This window comes from Corythoichthys intestinalis, chromosome 15 (genome assembly GCF_030265065.1).
Source record: "Corythoichthys intestinalis isolate RoL2023-P3 chromosome 15, ASM3026506v1, whole genome shotgun sequence".
Classification (NCBI taxonomy): domain Eukaryota; kingdom Metazoa; phylum Chordata; class Actinopteri; order Syngnathiformes; family Syngnathidae; genus Corythoichthys; species Corythoichthys intestinalis.
Genome location: NC_080409.1, coordinates 50,272,027 through 50,292,612, shown reverse-complemented (window position 1 = coordinate 50,292,612; position 20,586 = coordinate 50,272,027). Strand labels below are relative to the sequence as shown.

At 39.5% G+C, this 20,586-nt stretch overlaps 1 protein-coding gene across 2 annotated transcripts in view; it reads left to right on the top strand.

Annotated features, from left to right (window-relative positions):
- Window positions 1-20,586, top strand: part of bahd1 (bromo adjacent homology domain containing 1) — a 124,115-nt gene that overhangs the window by 65,949 nt on the left and 37,580 nt on the right. For both annotated transcript variants that reach the window (XM_057858896.1, XM_057858897.1), the window contains exon 2: window positions 17,655-19,262. In XM_057858896.1, coding sequence (XP_057714879.1) covers window positions 17,768-19,262 — 1,495 coding nt within the window. In that variant the 5' untranslated portion in view covers window positions 17,655-17,767. The remainder of the gene's footprint in view (window positions 1-17,654; window positions 19,263-20,586) is intronic.

The window sequence follows — 20,586 nt, the reverse complement described above, 5'->3', positions numbered from 1 at the left end:
AATTAATCGTAATTAATCGCAATTCAAACCATCTATAAAATATGCCTTTTTTTTGTAAATTATTGTTGGAATGGAAAGATAAGACACAAGACGGATATATACATTCAACATACGGTACATAAGTACTGTATTTCTTTATTATAACAATAAATCAACAAGATGGCATGAACATTATTAACATTCTGTTAAAGGGATCCATGGATAGAATGACTTGTAGTTCTTAAAAGATAAATGTTAGTACAAGTTATAGAAATTTTATATTAAAACCCCTCTTAATGTTTTCGTTTTATTAAATTTATAAAATTTTCAATCAAAAAATAAACTAGTAGCCCGCCATTGTTGATGTCAATAATTACACAATGCTCATGGGTGCTTAAGCCCATAAAATCAGTCGCACCCAAGCACCAGCAGAGGGTGACAAAACTAAAAAAAACACAAGTAGCAAGTGGACATTGCACTGCTGTCATTTTAATCTGTTTGAGCGGTGCATGTGCGTTAATTGCGTCAAATATTTTAACGTGATTAATTTAAAAAAATAATTACCACCCGTTAACGCGATAATTTTGACAGCCCTAATATTTATCAATTTTTTGTGGGAAAATATGTCTAAGCCCTTTGTTAAGAGCATTCTAAAAAAAAAACGTTTGAATTTTATAGCATTTAAGCTAGCGGGCTTTTTCTATTTAAGTTAGCCCAAAAAATTTCAAAATAAGTTTTGAGTATTCGAGTATTCGTTTAATTAAAGTGGCGTTGTAATGGTTTATTTGGAAAGTGTTTGCATTTAGTTTTATTGATTAGGGTGGATACACTGCCCTATGGTCTGCCTCTTTTCACATGGCTCAATCCAAGTGCTCCCTGTTAAGGCCAACGTAAGCTAAGTTTTTGTTCGAGCTAACGTTTTTTAATGCATTCATAATTTAGTTCATAGGTATATTTATATTTAGCCGTTTTTTGTGGGAATATGTGTCTGTCTTGTTAAGAGCATTGTTAAAAAAAAAAAAAAAATTTAAGCTAGCGGATTTTTTCCATGTAAGTTAGTCAGTTGTTCTTTTGAATGAATGAATGAATGAATTTATTGCCATTGTCATCATCATCAGTATCATTCACAGTTACAGAATGTGGGATAGTTTGGCCAAGAAAGAGAAACATTGGCAGAAAATGGAATAATTTGCCCGAAAAGACGATGACAGACAAAGGAAGACGGGGAAAAAGCATATGCTTATCTTTTGTTGTACATAGATCCTCATTTTTTAGAAAAAAATGATACCGTTTGAGGGTCAGCTCAGGTATTTTAATTTTTCATGTTCCTTATCCGATTACTCGATTATTTGAACTAACTAGTCCATCGATTAATCAACTACTAAAATATTCGATAGCTGCAGCCCCAGTCTTGACATTTTGTCATTTCAAAAAGGTGATTTATGCCTATACTTGAGCAAGCTCATGCTCTAGAACAGTGCTTCTCATTTCTTAGTCACACCCAGGAAGAAGATAAACGTTTCATGTATCTAATTATGGTTTATTTATGAGAAATGACACAACTTTACTATCTTACAATAAGTAAAGTGCTAATATGCTTCTCCAAAACACAAAACAAACGAACACTTAAGACACTAATTAGCATAATCGCTAAGTAGCTTAGCGCTCTGCGCTAAGTAGTAACGTCTCATCAACAAACAATACATTTGGCTTCATTTACTCACCTCTGGCGGAGGCACACTAGATCTAACAAAACAAAACGCAATCTAACTCTCGACACTTTGCAATATTATTGATTCAGCAACCCAATAGAAGCAGCAGTTGCAGCAGTGAACTCTCTCTCTCTTGCTCTCATCACTGGTGTAAAGCCTCACATTACATACAAACAAGGACCCAAACGGGACATGCTTGTTGCTACCGGCAAAAATCTATTATCAAATTTGTTGGCAAGTAGTTTGTTAATCAATTTTAATCGACTAGTTGTTGCCGCCTTAATCTGCTGTCTGGAGTCCAAAGCGGTCTGCATACGCACGATATGGAAACAATGAACGAGCCTTAATACTGCAGCTGCTGTCACACTGATCCGAAACACTTTCCAGCCACGTGATCATAAACATACATTTGTTTACGGTTTCTTGGAATGGAAGATTGAGACAAATGGAAAGATACAGGCCTTCTTATCGGAACACTGTTCTGCTAATTCCCTTACATATTGCTACTTGAGATTTTACTGTAGAAGAATAAAGTCCTATCAGGTGTGGCAAATTTTCAAACCGTCGGTTTTGAATTGGAAGGTTACAGGAAAAAGAAACTAGTTGTCCAAGTAATTGTTGGAGTGATAGAATCCCTCTCCCATCCCCCAGATGCAGTGCATGGCCACAGTCACCTTTTGTGCACCACATCATTCTGACATATTTCCTTCCATGCCTGCATGCGTGTGTGTCCTTTGCTTGTCTGTGTGATTTATTACAAAAATACACATCGAAGTGTAAATGAAATTTCCCATCGAGGTATCAGAATTAGTACACAGGTAGTCCCTGGGTTACGAACGAGTTCTGTTCCAACCCTGGCGACGACACCCGATTTTCTGCTAAAGTCTGAATTAACCCATTAAAAATAACTATCCAAAAAGTCCACTATCCAAAAAGTCCAAAAGTATTAAACTTTGTTGAACCCCTTTAACACCGAACGTGTCGGCAGCGACGCGTTTATGCATATCGTCTTTGAAGCTTCGTCACGCTGTAATTACGTCACCCACGTGCCACTGGTTGGTCTCGTTTGAAAGTGCGGAAGTTGATGTCCACACCAGTTTTTATTTGAAGTCAATCGGCCATGAAAAATGGGAGATAATGTCATTTGAGTTTTCTAGTTTTATTGCACTCATAAATATGCATTAAAACGCTGCATGGACCATGTATCCAGCTCCATATTTCCATCATTTCTTGTCCTTTTTCAAAACCGAAAGCAGCACAAAAGACTACATATCCCAAGAGCTGTTGTGATGTCAAGAAGGACGAACCGAATGTGATCATTTTTAATAAATTTCCGAGCGAGGCGCCAACTATTGAAAGGGAGGCATGCGAAGCAAGCAACGGCCGGTTGTTTTGAGCGAGCGACTTTGAAACGTGCAGAATGAATCTAAAACTACATTTAGCGCAAGCTAATGCATTATTTCATTAACTCAAGGAAGAAGATGAGCCGTATTTGTCGTTGTTTTCTTGAGTCGGCGTCTTGGCGAGTAGAAGTGACAGCAACGCGCAAACGGCGAAAGAGTAGACTGTGTGACGTTGTGTGTGACGCAGCTCCGTGACCTGTTCAAGAAGAAGCTTTATTGAGTGCACAAAAAAAAAAAAAAAACTTTATTGGGTCGGATGCCTGAAAATTTTGAATTGAACTGAACTACTTGTCAATATTTTTTAAAATACTTTTTTTCAATGTGATATATATTTTTTCTTCACTATAATCTTTTCAATTTTTATGTAGATGCCTCTTCGAGAAGCTTTTTTTTTTCTATTGAATGTTTATCCTAACAAGTTGAATAAATATTATCAAGCTTCAAAACGGTTGGTCGAGCATGTTTGGTTGTCAATGCCATATCAGCATTACAAATTTTGAAAAAGGAGTTCGGGATTTTTTTGGTCTTTTTGGGTCCAAAATGTGGATTATAATTGGTCACTGAAGAAAACAACAGTTTAGACATTAAGTTCAAGGTGTCCTGAAAAAAGGGACCCAACTTGGCCATTGTAAACAATTTTTTCTTTGAAATATAAAGGCAACACCAAATGCATGCAAATTTGGCCAAAATAGGCTTAGGTGTTAAAGGGTTAATGATGGAGAACACGTTGCCCTCTGGTGGTAGCGTTGAGTGTGGCTGGACTGTTGCTTTGGCTTCTACAGTGCTGCCCAAAAGTATTGGCACCTCTGCGATTCTGTCAGATAATGCTCAACTTCTCCCAGAAAATGATTGCAATTACAAATGCTTTGGTAGTAATATCTTCATTTATTTTGCTCGCAATGAAAAAACACAAAAGAGAATGAAAAAACAATTATCATTTTACACAAAACTCCAAAAATGGGCTGGAAAAAAGTATTGGCATCTTTGAAAAATCATGTGATGCTTCTCTTATTTGTGTAATCAACAGCACTTGTTACTTACCTGTGGCACATAACAGGTGGTGGCAATAATTAAATCACCCTTGCAGCCAGTTAAAATGGATTAAAGTTAACTCGACCTCTATCCTGTGTCCTTGTGTGTACCACATTGAGCATGGAGAAAAGAAAGAACACCAAAGATCTGTCTGAGGACTTGAGAAGCAAAATTGTGAGGCAGCATGGGCAATTTCAAGGCTACAAGTCCATCTCCAAAGACCTAAATGTTCCTGTGTCTGCCATGCGCAGTGTCATCAATAAGTGTAAAGCCCATGGCACTGTGGCGAACCTCCCTAGATGTGGACGGAAAAGAAAAATTGACGAGAGATTTCAACAAAACTTTGTGCGGATGGTGGATAAAGAACCTCGACTAACATCCAAACAAGTTCAAGCTGTCCCGCAGTCCAAGGGTACAACAGTGTCAACCCGTGCTATCCGTCGGCGTCTGAACGAAAAGGGACTTTATGGTAGGATACCCAGGAAGACCCAACTGCTGACCCAGAGACATAAAAAAGCCTGGCTGGAGTTTGCAAAACCTACCTGAAAAAGCCAAAAACATTTTGGAAAAATATTCTCTGATCAGATGAGACAAAAGTAGAGCTTTTTGGGAAAAGGTATCAACATAGTGTTTTCCGAAATTTCCAGGTTCGCGGTGAATCAGTAACAGGCACACTTTTGCTCAATAGACGATGTTTATTGATTAGAAAATGCAGATTAAATGAGATTTATTGATTACAATCCCAAAAGAGCAAGCAAACAGATATCAAAAACAAGCAAACAAATGGTAACGTGATGCTAGATTTGAGTTTGTCAACCCCAGAATCCCCGCGCTATGTTACAGCACAACCAAGTGTCCCCTAGCAATGAAAATCACTTACCGTGACAAACGAGTGGGAAGCCAACAACACTCCAGTAAAGCGGCAAAGGGGCAAAGTCAGGCGATCCTTACGTGACCCCTGGCGGACTTCACGGGTCGCCCGGAAGTGTCCGGTTTTGTAAGGACGCACCCCTCGGAGGCGGAGAGGCCAGCTTCCGCCCTCGAGCGGCGCGGCCCCGTCCAATCACAAACATTTAAGCTACTTTTGGTTCAGCCCCCTTGAAAAGGGGCTTTTCACATGGGACAAATGAGCTGTGCTGCAACAGATGCCAACAAATGGTCAATATTATGGGTGCAAAACAAGTTATCTCTATGGGATCCAGGCGTGTAACTATGGGACCTAGCTCCTAACTATTGGTGAAAAACAACAGAAGTTGTTACAATCTATGTCACAGAAGCAATCATACATCATAAAAGCATAATGTAATATTTCCCCCCATCACATAGTTTACAGGGGAAAAAATGAGGCCTTCAAAGAAAAGAACAAGATCCCCACAGTCAAACATGGCGGAGGTTCCCTTATGTTTTGGGGTTGCTTTGCTACCTCTGGCACTGGACTGCTTGACCGTGTGCATGGCATTATGAGGGCTGAAGACTACCAGCAAATTTTGCAGCATAATGTAGGATCCAGTGTGAGAAAGCTGGGTCTCCCCAGAGGTAATGGGTTTTCCAGCAGGACAATGACCCGATACACACTTCAAAAAGCACTAGAAAATGGTTTGAGAGAAAGCACTGGAGATGTCTAAAGTGGCCAGCAATGAGTCCAGATCTGAATCCCATAGAACACCTGTGGAGAGATCTGAAAATGGCAGTTTGGAGAAGGCACCCTTCAAACCTAAGAGACCTGGAGCAGTTGGCCAAAGAAGAGTGGTCTAAAATTCCAGCAGAGCATTACTAGAAACTCATCGATGAATACCGGAAGCGGTTGTTCGCAGTTATTTTGGCTAAAGGTTGTGCTACCAAGTATTAGGCTGAGGGAGCCAATACTTTTGTCAGGCCCATTTGTGGAGTTTTGTGTAAAATGATCATGATTTAATTTTTTTTCTCTTTTGTGTTTTTTCATTGCAAACAAAATAAATGAAATTACAACGAAAGCATTTGTAATTGCAAACATTTTCTGGGCGAAATTGAGTATTATCTGACAGAATTGCAGGGGTGCCAATTAAATATGTCCCGATCGATCGGCATCCGATCACGTCATTTTCAAAGTATCGGAATCGGCCAAAAAATATCGGACATGCCTTTTTTAAAAATATATTTTAATTATCGTTTTCTAATTGTATTTAACGTTACAGACAAACTGTCTTACATTCATCCAGTCTTTAGTTTTGGCTTAAAGTAGGGCTATCAAATTTATCACGTAAACGGCGGTATTTAATTTTTTAAAAATTAATCACGTTGAAATATTTAATGCAATTAACGCATGCGCTGCACGATCCACTCGCGCATTGTCGCGTTCAATCTATAATGGCGCCGTTTTACCTATATATAGAGTTAAGAGGCAGCGTAAAATGAGTAGAGAGAATTTTGGCTGTCTTTGGAGCCTCTTTTTAATTGGCTAAAGACTTAAAATCCCTCTCTCAACAATTAGAAATATCGTGGGAAGCAATGTGGGGAAGAACAGTAGTGGTTGATCTTTTCCTCAACACCCTATGTTACTTCCCAACGCAGAGAAGATCTATCAATCGGTGCCACTATGCACAGTCATGGTTGCATTTCCCATCATGCATTTGGGCAGAAACGTTAAAAGGCTACAGTATCAGTTACTGAAAGCTCAACAAATACACTAGATGGCAATATCTAGTCACAATATACAAAGGCACATTTATCCTTTAAGAATTACAAGTCTTTCTATCCGTGGATCCCTCTCACAGAAAGAATGTTAATAATATAAATGCCATCTTGAGGATTTATTGTCGTAATAAACAAATACAGTACTTATGTACTGTATGTTGAATGTATATATTCGTCCGAGTTGTATTCATTTTTTTTCTTAATGCATTGCCAAAATGTATATGATCAGGAAAAATTATCGGGAATGATTGGAATTGAATTGGAGCAAAAAAAAAGCAATCGGATCAGGAAATATCGGGATCGGCAGATATCAAACTAAAACGATCGGGATCGGATCAGGAGCAAAAAAACATGATCGGAACAACCCTAGTGCCAATACTTTAAAACAAGAATGTGAGTGGTTGTTTTAAAATGTCCTCCGATTGATTGACCCCCATTGGCAGGCAACGAATGAACATGTTTCAGTGCCATTGACAGTGATAGTTGTAGGCAACGAATGAACATGTTTCAGTGCCATTGACAGTGATAGTTGTCCAATCCTCTTCAAACTGAGCGGATGTCTTATCACAGTAGTAGACAGAGTAGTGTTGACAAATGATAGCGGTCAGTGAGCTCCTGTCCTTCCATTGTATATGTCTGTGCTACTCAAGAGGAACCCCTTGATTTGATATGCAAGCATAGAAACGCGACGCGTCTCCCGCCGTGTCCGCTTGTTATCTTCAAATTACATTTCTCTCTGATGAATTGCATTTCACACTTCACTGAGTCACGCAACAATAAGGGCACTCTCACCCATTACGTGCTTTGAAAACAGTTGGCGGCCGCTCGCGATCTGACACTTATTTCCGTACTTTTTTATCAACTTTTCGTCTTTCAGCAATTATTCGAAACGACGAAAAAGGTTCCCGCTGTTGAATAGAAATTGGAGACTGTCAAGTCAAATTATGACAGTAAAATTTTTGTTAGGGTGGTGTGTGATTATGACGAATTGAACTCATCTGTAAGGGTGTTTGAGTTCCGCTGCAAACAAAATGTAGAAACGACATCAGTAGTTGTACGTACACAGTGACGCAAAGCTCCTATTTTTGGAGAAAATTTTGGATGAGTTCAGAATAGATTTGGGACAAAATAGCATTTGATGATATAACGCGATATGAAACATCATGATGCTCATGAGTTTGAAAAAAATGGATCGCAATTAGGGCTGCAGCTATCGATTATTTTAGTCATCGATTAATCTATCAATTAGTTAGAATAATCGAGCAATTGGATTAGGAACATGACTATGCAGAATTGCACTTTCAATTAAAATACCTGAGCTTAGACTCAAACTCGATGAAAAAAAATAATAAATGAGGATTAAGTACAACAAAAGAACAATTGGCTAACTTGCATAGCTAGCTTAAATGCTATAAAATGCTAACTTTTTTTTTTTTTTCAATGCTCTAAACAAATCATTCTAAAAAAAACTGCTAAATATACCTCTAAACTAAATTACAAATGCATAAACAATCATTTTAACTCAAACAAAAACTTAGAACTTATGTTGGTCCTAACAGGGATCAGCTAGATCCAGCCATGTTAGATGAGTTATGTCATATTCACTGTTGCCACTAAAGGGCAGTGTCTCCACCCAAATCAATATAACTAAATGCAAACACTTTCAAAACAAACCATCACAACGTCAAGCATGACTGACCTAGCAACCTTGCCACAAGTAGCTACCAGCCATTTTGTGGCCCTCATGAGGACAAATCAAAAGAACAGGTTTCCACCAACTCTACAAGGTAGACATGTAATAGCAGGTAATTAAAGTTTATTCAAACTCACGGTTTTTAAACGAAACTGAAATGATCAAATAACAACAAACTAAATAGCATAAGGGGTCCGTCGGGAAGTCGAATCTCAGATTCAGGAGTGTGAGGTTTTCGTCCGGGCCGCGTAACAGTGGACCAGCTCTACACCCTCGGCAGGGTCCTCGATGGTGCATGGGAGTTTGCCCAACCGGTCTTTGTGGATTCGGAGAAGGCGTTCGACTGTGTCCCTCGGTGAGTCCTGTGGGGGGTGCTTTGGCAGTCCTGGGTACCGAACCCCCTGGTAAGGGCTGTTTGGTCCTTGTAAGATCGGTGCGGAGTTTGGTCCGCATGGCCGGCAGATTTTTTTGTTGATGAAATCCTCTTCCTCCGAATCCATGTCCCCTCTTTCTGGGGACTCATCTTCAGACTCAGCATAATTTACTGCTTCTACTCGCATGCTGAGGACCGATGCTCTTCTACTGGTGTTCTACACTTCTTCTACCCCTGACTTGTCGTTGTGATCCATTTTGTCGATGTACCGTATTAGCCCGAATATAAAACGGCCCTGATTATAAGACGACCCCCTCTTTTTCAAGACTCAAGTTTGGAAAAAAAGACATGTGAACACCAAATTTTTATACAGAAAATAATTACAGTAGATCTGAAACAAACGATTATAACAATATATTTGAGAGAAAAAGCATGTTATTTTGCCTCATTCAAATCATAATATCTGAACATTTAAATAAGTAAACTAAAATGCAGTGACATTCGTAAATGAATGGCTTCTGGTTGTTGAAATGTAAATAAACCAATCTATTGTGATAAAACAACAAAATTGCAATAACTGCATTTACCATCAAAGTGAGGTCTAACTGTAACTGTAGTCTTGAAACAAATCTGAATAAGGAAAAACATTGCAATAAAATAATGCAAACGGGTTAAACTTGAGAGTAGCTGGGATCTGTCACGACAGAACATTACTCTTCAAGTTCAGCAATCGCTTCAATGATATCTGGCGCCATCTAGCGTCGTGAATGGGTATAATGTCTAGACCCCGAATATAAGACGACTCCCACTTTTTCAGTCTTATTTCAATGCAAACCTCAAGTTCAGCATTCGCTTCAATGATATCTGGTGCCATCTAGCGTCGTGAATGGGTATAATGTCTAGAACCACATTATAAGATGACTCCCACTTTTTCAGTCTTATTTCAATGCAAAAAACGCAGTCCTATATTCGGGCCAATACGGTAATTCTTAGAAAATTTGATGATTCCACCAGAGACTTAATATGAAACATCGGGAATTCAAGATGGCGGCCACTGACGCGTACTTCAACTCACTGACTTAAAGTCAGCTCAGGAAAACTCATTTAGTTACCATAGGACAGTGCTAGAATCGGTGAATGCACCCTAACAAGGTTCTCAGGGCCTTTGGAAGCGAAACAGCCCCACAGCATCACTGACCCACCCCCATACTTCACAGTGGGTATGAGGTGCTTTTCAGCATGCACATCTTTCGTGGCACGCCAGACCCACTTAGAGTGTTTGTTGCCAAAAAGCTCAATCTTGGTCTCATCTGACCAAAGCACACGGTCCCAGTTGAAGCCCCAATACCGCTTGGCGAACTCCAGACGTTTGCATTTATGATTGTGAGTGAGGAAAGGTTTTCTCCATGCATGCCCCCCAAACAGCTTGTTGGCGTGTAGACAGCACCTCATACCCACTGTGAAGTATGGGGGTGGGTCAGTGATGCTGTGGGGCTGTTTTGCTTCCAAAGGCCCTGGGAACCTTGTTAGGGTGCATGGCATCATTTGAAATACCAGGACATTTTAAATCAAAATCTGTTGCCCTCTGCCTGAAAGCTGAAGATGGGTCGTCACTGGGTCTTTCAGCAAGACAATGACCCTAAACATATGGCCAAATCTACACAGAAATGGTTCACCAGACACAAAATCAAGCTCCTCCTGTGGCCATCTCAGTCCCCAGACCTTGTTTTGTTGGCAAAAGGGGGTTGTACAAAGTATTAACACCAGGGGTGCTAATAATTGTGACACACATTATTTGATGTCAAATAATTTTTTTCTTTTGTGGGATTTTTTTCCCCACTGAATGAATGCACTTGTATTGAAGGTTGGATATTTCCCTTTTTTTCCATGAAAGAGCATACGACAGGAGAAAAAAAGTCTTAAATGGCATTATTATGTGAATTAGAATCATATTTTGAGACGATTCGACTATATACAACAATTTAGCAAAGCGCATATGATGAGAAATTAGTCTTTTAGTCTGCCGGTTAGCCACGCCTACAATTATAGGGCCCTAGCGTCCCCAACAGGTGGATGAGGTCAGCGGGAGACTGGGCTCATCGGTTTTACTATTCAGCCCATTGAGGGGGAATTATTCAGAACGAGGAAAACGTGACGAAGAGAGCCACAAAAAGTCATTGTTTCAGTCTCTCCAATATTTTTACAGGATATTCTTTTTATCCAAGTATTTTTCCCCAATAGCTATATAAATGGCTGGAGAAGGACCAGTCAGCCCGTCGAGGGGGAACTATTCACAACGAGGAAAACGTGACGAAGAGAGCTGCAAAATGTCATTGTTTCTGTCTCTTTACTTCAGTGTTTTTACAGGATATTCTTTTTCTCCAAGTATTTTCCCCAATTGCTAAATAAATGACATGGTCATGACAAATAACAGTCTTGTGCTAAATGGAATATGAAATAATAAAAATGAACTTATTCAGGACATGGCAAAATTACTCCATAATGGTCAAAACTGTCGACTTCACCTTTACTGTCGCACCTCCCGAACGATATTTTATGACACCTAAATCGGACAAATGTCATTTCCCTTCCCCGGCTTCGGAGAATGTAAGCATACCAAGAGGCGTGACAGCTAGCCGACACGCTAACCCGAACCGAGTGATGTTTCAAAGTCTTTGAAGTGGAAAATCACACATAACTAGCCCGGATTATTTGACATGATGTACAAGATGTTTACTCACTTCCTCGTAAGTCCAATGGTCCCACAGTAGTCGGGCTTGATTTGGCCAATATCCACGGTGAATGGGAACCTTTTGAAACTCCAAAAAGGCGCATACGCCTCTCCCTCATACAGAATGATTTTTCTGCAGCCGTTTGGCTGGCGTGATGCGAAAAATAAACGTATTAATCCACAAAATCAGCTGAATCCTTCGTCCTCATACACAACAGTACACTGTAGCGTGAAGAGGACGTCTTCTACCGTACACGTCACAGCGCCCTCCTCTTCAATGCAAGACCGAAGCCGGAAGTCACTCATTTTCATGGCGCGGGATTCAAAAAACTAAATAAAAATAGCGATCGCTTCCACACACATCCAAGCGGCCCGTATCATTCAGGGGCATAAAATACCGCGTGTATTATGAAATAAACATGCTTTTTCGTGTCACATGCACTTTAAGGTGCCGCTTTTGGAGCAAGGGCTTCCTTCTTGCACGGCAGCCTCTCAGTCCATGGAGCTGCTTGACTCTGGACACTGACACCTGTGTTCCAGCAGCTTCTAATTCTTGGCAGATCTGCTTTTTGGTGATTCTTGGTTGAATCTTCACCCTCCTGATCAATTTTCTCTCAGCAGCAGGTGATAGCTTGCGTTTTCTTCCTGATCGTGGCAGTGACAAAACAGTGCCATGCACTTTATACTTACAAACAATTGTTTGCACTGTTGCTCTTGGGACCTGCAGCTGCTTTGAAATGGCTCCAAGTGACTTTCCTGACTTGTTCAAGTCAATGATTCGCTTTTTCAGATCCATGTATGTATATTTTTGACCCAGCAGATTTGATCACTTTTTCTGTTAACCCATAATAAAGTCATAAAAGAACCAAACTTCATGAATGTTTTTTGTGACAAAGAAGTATCTGTTCCAATCACTCTATCGGAGAAAAATCAGAGTTGTAGAAATAACTGGAAACTCAAGAGAGCCATGACATTATGTTCTTCACAAGTGTATGTAAACTTTTGACCACAACTGTATGGAGGGCACTGTATTTTTCCGATGAGAAAACGTGAGATGTGATGTCACTCCCAAACTCAAGACTAGTATTTCCTATTCAAATGCTCTTCGTACATGACTACAGTTTTCTTCATTCTACATACAGTATGAAGCAACAACAAAATAGTAACGCACAGGCACTGAGGAACGAACGCGTTAGATTGCTCGTTACTGAAAGAAAGTAATCAGATTACAGTAACGCGTTACTTACAACACTGATCGTGATGTCATACAGTCATAGTCATAAAAAAAATTGTTCGTTGACAAAATATTTTCATTATCGTCATCGTTGATGAAAACAACACTGGTTTCAGCTCTGATTGTCACATCCCTAAATCATAAATCCTTCAACTTGTTGCACAGGGAAAATCATTCATCTCATACAACATCATGTCCTAATTTGAGTCGACCATGCAATATCTTGGTCTTGTCAGTCGTTTGCTGTCTTTTTTTTTTTTTTTCCCAATGAGCTGCTCTTTGGCAAGCCACTTAAGACATTCAGCTGCAGGCAATGTGTACATGTGACGTCAGTTAAATTAGCTTGGCATTGAAGCGCAGATCCAAATTCATCGCTAAAAGCACCCGTCACATTGAGCAAATAATAATAGATCATTGACGTGCGCTGTTGTGCTCCACTGTGTAAGTGAAAGGTTTTCTCAGCGTGCTATTTGAGTCATCAATCTGAGCGGGAAATGACGATAAAAAGGCAGTGACATTTGGCAGCAGTGTCATCATATCATGTGGGCAAATCTGCACATTAACTAAGGCAGCAGTGGCATGTGAATAAGAGGCGAGCGTACGGCCTGAGGCGTTAATCTATACTCTAATGGAATAACGTTATCGTGTGCGCGCATTCACATTTAAAGCCTAAGGGCCAAATCCTCTTGGGGGTTATCTTGAAATTGGTCGCAAATGAGGTAAAATCTGTTGCTAAATCATGAATGGCAGTTACGGTCAAGTCACGGTATGATCATAGGCAGAGTTTGATTTTTTTTTGGGCGGGGGGGCACAACATGTTGATGACCCCGAAACGCAGTGTCAGACATAAAATTAACTTACAAGAATATTTATAATAATAGTTGACAATCAGCGTTTTTTGTTTCCCATCTTTCTTGAGGGGAATTCTAAATCAGGCTGCTTAGGACAGTGTCTTCATTTTCAATCAAAAAAAGTTGCTTCAATCAAAATCTATATTTTCAAACAAAAAAAGGTGTTTGAATGCAAAAATAAAAAACCAAAAATGCATGTGAAAATTTTTATTTTTATTATTATTATTATTTTTTTTTTTTTTGATTGAAGTAATGTTAATTTGTGTTCGGGCCACATTTTGGCTAGGACATTTTTGTCTTTACTAATCAATCAAAAAATAAGTTTCTTCAAAAAAATATATTTTCCAAAAAAAAAAAAAAACAATCAAAATAAGAAGAATTTCAATCATAGAAAGTTTTTGAATGCGAAAAAATATTTGCGATTGAAAAATTTGCATTTGAACATTTAATTTTTCATTAAAAAAGTTTTCTTTGATTGAAGCAATCTTTTTTGTGTTGTTTTGTGGGTCGTATTATGATTTGTGTCGAAATCATTCAATCCCAAAAAAGTTGCTTCAATCAAAAAAAAAAAAAAAATGCAATCAAAGAAAAATATCACTTTTTTAAAATATTTTTTTCTAACATATATATAATATATATTAGGGCTGTCAAAATTATCGCGTTAACGGGCGGTAATTATTTTTTTTCATTAATCACGTTAAAATATTTGACGCACATGCCCCGCTCAAACAGATTAAAATGACAGCAGTGTCACAATGTCCACTTGCTACTTGTGTTTTTTGGACTTTTGTCACCCTCTGCTGGCGCTTGGTTGCGACTGATTTTATGGGCTTAAGCACCCATGAGCATTGTGTAATTTTTGACATTAACAATGGCGGGCTACTAGTTTATTTTTTGATTGAAAATTTTACAAATTTTATTAAAACAAAAACATTAAGAGGGGTTTTAATATAAAATTTCTATAACTTGTACTAACATTTATCTTTTAAGAATTACAAATCTTTCTATCCGTGGATCTCTTTCACAGAAAGAATGTTAATAATGTTAATGCCATCTTGTGGATTTATTGTTATAATAAACAAATACAGTACTTATGTACCGTATGTTGCATGTATATATCCGTCTTGTGTCTTATCTTTCCATTCCAACAATAATTTACAGAAAAATATGGCATATTTTATAGATGGTTTGAATTGCGATGAATTACGATTAATTGTGATTAATTAATTTTTAAGCTTTAATTAACTCGATTAAAAATGCTAATCGTTTGACAGCCCTAATATATATATATCAGCGTACCCGCGGGTTATTAAAAGTATTTTAAAAAGCATTGAATTTAGTTTTCCATTATTAAAGGTATTAAAAGTATTAAATTAGCTGTCGTAAGTCTGGAATTTTTTTCACCGTGGATTTAATTTTGAAGAACATCCCAGTGCAACCTAAATTATATCCGTGACGAAGTTTTTTTTTTTTTTTTTTTAAATCCATAACGAAGATGACGCGTAGAATTTTTACGATGCACTGCACTACAAATCATAATGCACCTCGTGCGTGCGCACTGTTAGCATCGTTAGCATCAACATCACAACAGCAGGCAATCGAACAGTACTATGTGCTAACGTAAGGAACTGCTCAGATGCCTTAGTTGTTATGTTCGACGAAAGCCTCAACGAGACAACCAAGTCCAAACAGTTGGACCAGCATGTGAGGTATTGGATCGGCGACCAAGTCGCATCTAGATACTTTGGGTCGCAGTTTATGGGTCATGCGAAGGCAGTGGACTTGCTTAACATTTCAAAGTAAGTTGCCAATTTCTCCAATTAAAATGTGTTAGATGCAATAATGTATTTCTGCACGGTTTGCCTTTCGAATAAATGTGAATTTCGTAGTTTTAACTCAAGAGTTAGCCATGTTCAATGGGGTATTGGCAGGTGCACTAGCCTTAGCATGGATAAACCGGAGTCGTAGATCCACCATCACCCTCAGATACACAACACGGTTGACACTATAAATGGAACGAGTGTAGGGCTGTCCCAAACGACTAATTTTCTCCCGATTAGTCAGCCGACTATTTTTACGATTAGTCGACTAATCTAATAATATTTTTTTTATTTTTTTAACTAATTTAGCAATGAAATTTTTGTTGACGCTTATCAATTAAAAAAAACATATTGGAACACTCAAATCATTTATTAAAGTACAAATAAACACGTAAACAACAATAATAAATCACAAATAAACAATGAGTTCAAATGCTGATAGAATTAACTAGTGTAGCATCCCGATTGAAAAGATGGTCTCTTAAACTGATGGTTTACAACTTTTATTCCATCCTTGATGTAAACACACCGTAAGAGCTACGGCGCACACAAATAAAGCAACACAATTAGAAATTAACAAAAACTTTTCACATTTTTCCTTTTAAACCTTATTTATATATCAATGAATTGCCTATATGAATTGCCTTTACCTTATTACCTTATCATTGACAATCTCTCCCTTGAGTGCAATCACTGTATATATTTATGACCTTTTAACCTTATATAATTTTATATACCATAAAATAAACCATAACATGAAATAAACCTTTCAATTAGCATTAAGAACAATACTAATAGCACTTATAGGCCCATTGTCACTGAAACATTATTATTTAGTAAGGCGACAGCACCCTCTGGTGTACAAAAAAATGAAAGAAAAAAAAAACAAAAACTTATAAACTGCGTGAAGGCGCTTGAGGTGTTTATTCACGGCCGACGTGCAGCTAAGCTTGGCACTGAAGAGACAGGACAGAAGAGTGTACTCTCCTTTGTTTCTTTGAAATAAGGCAATGTTTTGGACACTCTGGTGCGCTTTTTTTGGCTTTGTGCCGCTTTCCCTGCTTGCAAACAGAGCATCCGACATTCTAACTTTCCACGCATATATTTTTTTAACCCTTCATTTACCGTCAACGGCATGTTGTGCTCGTCGACGGATTTACGTCATCGATGACGTCGACTACGTCGACTAGTCGGGACAGCTCTAAACGAGTGCGGGGTAACGTTGATCTGAATAACGTGGCATGGTGATAGGCAAATTATAATGTAGGTGATAGTAAAACACCTAGTATATTTAAATGTTTTTCTTGATTGAATAAGAGTATGGATTTTCTCTATCTGATTAAAAGAAATGTCTTCAATAGCTAACAAAGGATAAACATGTGTTTTGTATACTTCTTGTAATGTGATTAGAAAAAAACAATTGCCAAGGGAAATGGGCATGTGTAGCTTTTTTATTTTGTGGTAATTAATGGTAAACTACTGTCATTTAGTGGCTGTTTTTTAAACTTTCACTGCCAATTGCAAGATTTTCCCAAGCACTTTACAGTTTAGGTGACCAACTTGACAATCACCAACCTACCACCTTGACTAGGTCCTCTTAAAAGGGAAACCTTTTGTATTGCAAATGTAATTTCTGAAGTTGCTTTACAAAAATAGTGTAAAATCCATTTTATCCTGGGGGAAAAAAATCTGAAAGACCTTATATTCAAATGTGTTTTAATTGTATCTTCAGTAAATGTGCATTATTTTTGTCAAACACATTAATTTTTTTAATATGATTCAATATTATCTAAATAATGGGTGCGAGAAAAGTATTAATTTTCAGTTGAAATGGCATTAAAAAAGGTCTTAAAAGTCTTGAATTTAGATTTATCAATCCTGGGGGGACCCTGTATATATATATATATTTTTTTTTTTTTTAATTATATGCAAAGTAAATGACCGTCTAATAATAATTTTGACCCATCATAAAAATTTTGTTTTTTTGTTAATTTCATTCATTTTTGTTGCAGTTTTATTACTTTACAACTTTTAGATAAATAGGAACATCAATTACATGCAATGACACTTTCAGGCCACCAGGGGGGGCCTGCCCCCCCTTAAAATACGCTTATGGGTATAATCTGTAAGCGACTCCTTCTGTCTCTCTCCAGAGCGTGTGTGCGGCCGCAGTCCACGATCCGAGATGATTGCTGTCGACGGGCTTCTCTGAGCTCCGAGTGCCGTCGCAGCAACCCATTGATGAAGGCGAGAGGCGGACGAGACCATGGCGAAAGCTCAGCAACACCAGCCGGCGAAAAATGGGAAGCGAGGCAAAGAAATGGCAGGCGGGCCAAGAAAAGACAAAGAACTACGGAGAAAGAAACAGAAGAAGAAAGAATCGCATATATTCCGGAAAAAGGCCTTGGCGGGTAAAGTTCGAGACGCGCTGGATTGTTGTGTCCTGCTCACTCGTTTGGAGGAGAAAAACGATGCCCGCAAGCGGTCAAGTGTTACATCCAGTAAGAAAGCGCTACGTGCTCAAAGCAGGACCAAAACTCTGGTAAAATCTCATAAAAAGTTAAAGAAATCCGCTTGTCAACAAGCACTGGAACCAAAAACTAGCAAATCCGACACCTCGCTTGCTCCTGAGCCTCGCAGGAGAAGAATGGCTTCTCTCAACGCGGAGGCCGTCAACAGCCTGCTGCTCTACAGGGCCTATCCCTTGACGTCTAATCTGATTAAGAAAGAGCAGTCCTCGAATGAAGCGCCGCGTAAAGGTGAAAGCGGACCTCATAAAGCCAAAAAGGCTCTTCGGCAAGGGAACGCAGATCTGAAGGAAAGTCGTCAAAAAAAGAAGCGATCCACGGCGGAAGTCGACTGGTTGGCTTTGTTTGCCCCGACCCCTCGGCGACAGGCGGGCCTCACCGCTGCGACCCTGCTCAAACTCACCGGTTCCCTCTATGGAAGCAAGCGGCAAAAGAAGCAGGAGTCCAAGCCCGCCAGTGAAAGTAAAGCTAAAGCTTTAACTCAGGTTGAGATTAGTGGTAAGCCTTTAAGTGGAGCATCACCGCAGACCAAAAGAAGAACAAATCCAAAACACAATGAGCAGCTAAAGCACATTAAACAGGGTAAAGAGGATCCGAGTTCTCCGGCCCAGAGATTCTGTAGTCTTTGTAAAACGGAAGCTTTGGATCCCGAGTGGAAGTCCGGTGGACAGAATTGTTTGAAAAATCCTCTCCACTGTGGCTGCACCCTCGGATTTTCCTTAAAAACAATCAAAGAAGAGCAGGAGGAGACGGACGTGACGTCCTGCTACTGCTGTAGCCAGGAGAGATGTGTGGAATACTGTCACAGACTAGCCCTCTTCCTCAAGGACAAGGCCGTCAAGGAGCCCGACGAGGAAGGCCCGCTCTCCGAGGTGTTCCACCACCATCACCACCACCATCACCATCATCACCTCCACCACCCGGCAGCCATTACCATCACGCCGCACACGTACACCTGCTTCCCCAGCTACTGCGTCCACTTCAGCCATCCGGACACCTCGCCGTCCTCCGTGACGCCCCTCGCTCTTTGTCCAAAGAGTAGCAAGAGACCCACGTTGCTGCCCAAGTCTGTCCCTCAGCCCTCAGGGATTTCCCATCCAGTCTACTGCTGCACTTCTGTGGAGGCGTGCTACGGAGAACCTTGCCGGATCAACGGCTATTCCACGTACAGCAATGTGATTCCGGCCATTGCCAGAGGAGGTTGCACCAAATGCACCCGTGGCATCAACAGAGGTGAGTACTAGGGGTGCAACGGTTCAGTTAGCCCACGGTTCGGTTTGAACCTCGGTTTTGGGATCACGGTTTCGGTTCAGTTTGCGTTTTTTTATGTGTTTTTTTGTTTTTGTTTTTTAACTGCCTTTATTTTGCTTTTAAAAAATGAAATAACACAAAACATTTCGACTGTTAAAATGCCTCTTAGCTCTTTGGCAAGTTTAGTGACTGACTACTGAAATACACACACAGTAGTAAAAAAGTTACTTGGCAAAGTAACTGGTGATACATTTCATGTTTTTTTTTTCATTTAAAAAAAAACAACAACAAACAAACCCAAAAACATCGTAACCTTTGCTATGTTTGGAGGTCATTTAATGTTGTGAATCAACCGTTAAATGTGATAAAATTGCTCCCGTTTTTGCCTTAGTTCCCTTCTGTCTACTTTCGACATGTGAAAATTTTAAAACTGTTTCATCCTTTAAAGATTGACTCAAGTCAAGATTTTGCCGATTTAGGAGTATTTTGGATAAAAAGTTGCTTAGGTTCGCTCGGAAGGTTTACTACAACAGAGCCTTTCTGAGAAGTTTACTGCTCTAAAATGGCGGCTGTTTACTAACGCTACCGATTGTCATTTCGCATGTAGTTCTATATGCATGAGATATCTAGGCGTAGATTGTATGATGTCGGCTAAAGTCAGGCGTAGCCTAGCATCGCGTTTGCTACAGCGTCTCAACAAACACTCTTCCCTCTCCGTGTCTGACTTTTCTCGCGTCATTCAAGTATTAACGAACATTGGCTCCTTGCAGAAACGGTGACCAAATCCGAACGGATGAAAAAAAAAAACGCAATGCACGAAAAACGTGCATATTTTGAACGTAACGTACGGCGTACAAATTTAAAAATCAGTGCTCACTTGTACAAATTACGACGAGACCGTACAACCTGACAGGTATGAATTATAGTGGACCGTCACAGTTGGGACTCTGTAGCACGGGACGTCCAACTATCAGCGGTCAGGGCGAAACTATGTGCTTTCGCGAAATCATCTTCGATGGCTTTGCGTGCCATTTCATAAATGGCGGGGATTATGTTGTTGGCGAAATATGTCCGCGAGGGAACAATATAACGCGGGTCAAGCGTTGCAATTAAATAAACGAAGCCCGCATCTTCAACCACGGAATATGGTTGCATGTCTTTTGCAATGCACATACCCACTGCGTGGGTTATTTTCTTGTGTTTTTCTGACCTGATATTGTAAGGCTTTTGGAACACCTCTTCTATAGACCCGTGTGTTTTCACTGGTGTCATCTTCGGGGTTGTCCTGCTCTGAGAAAGCGATGTC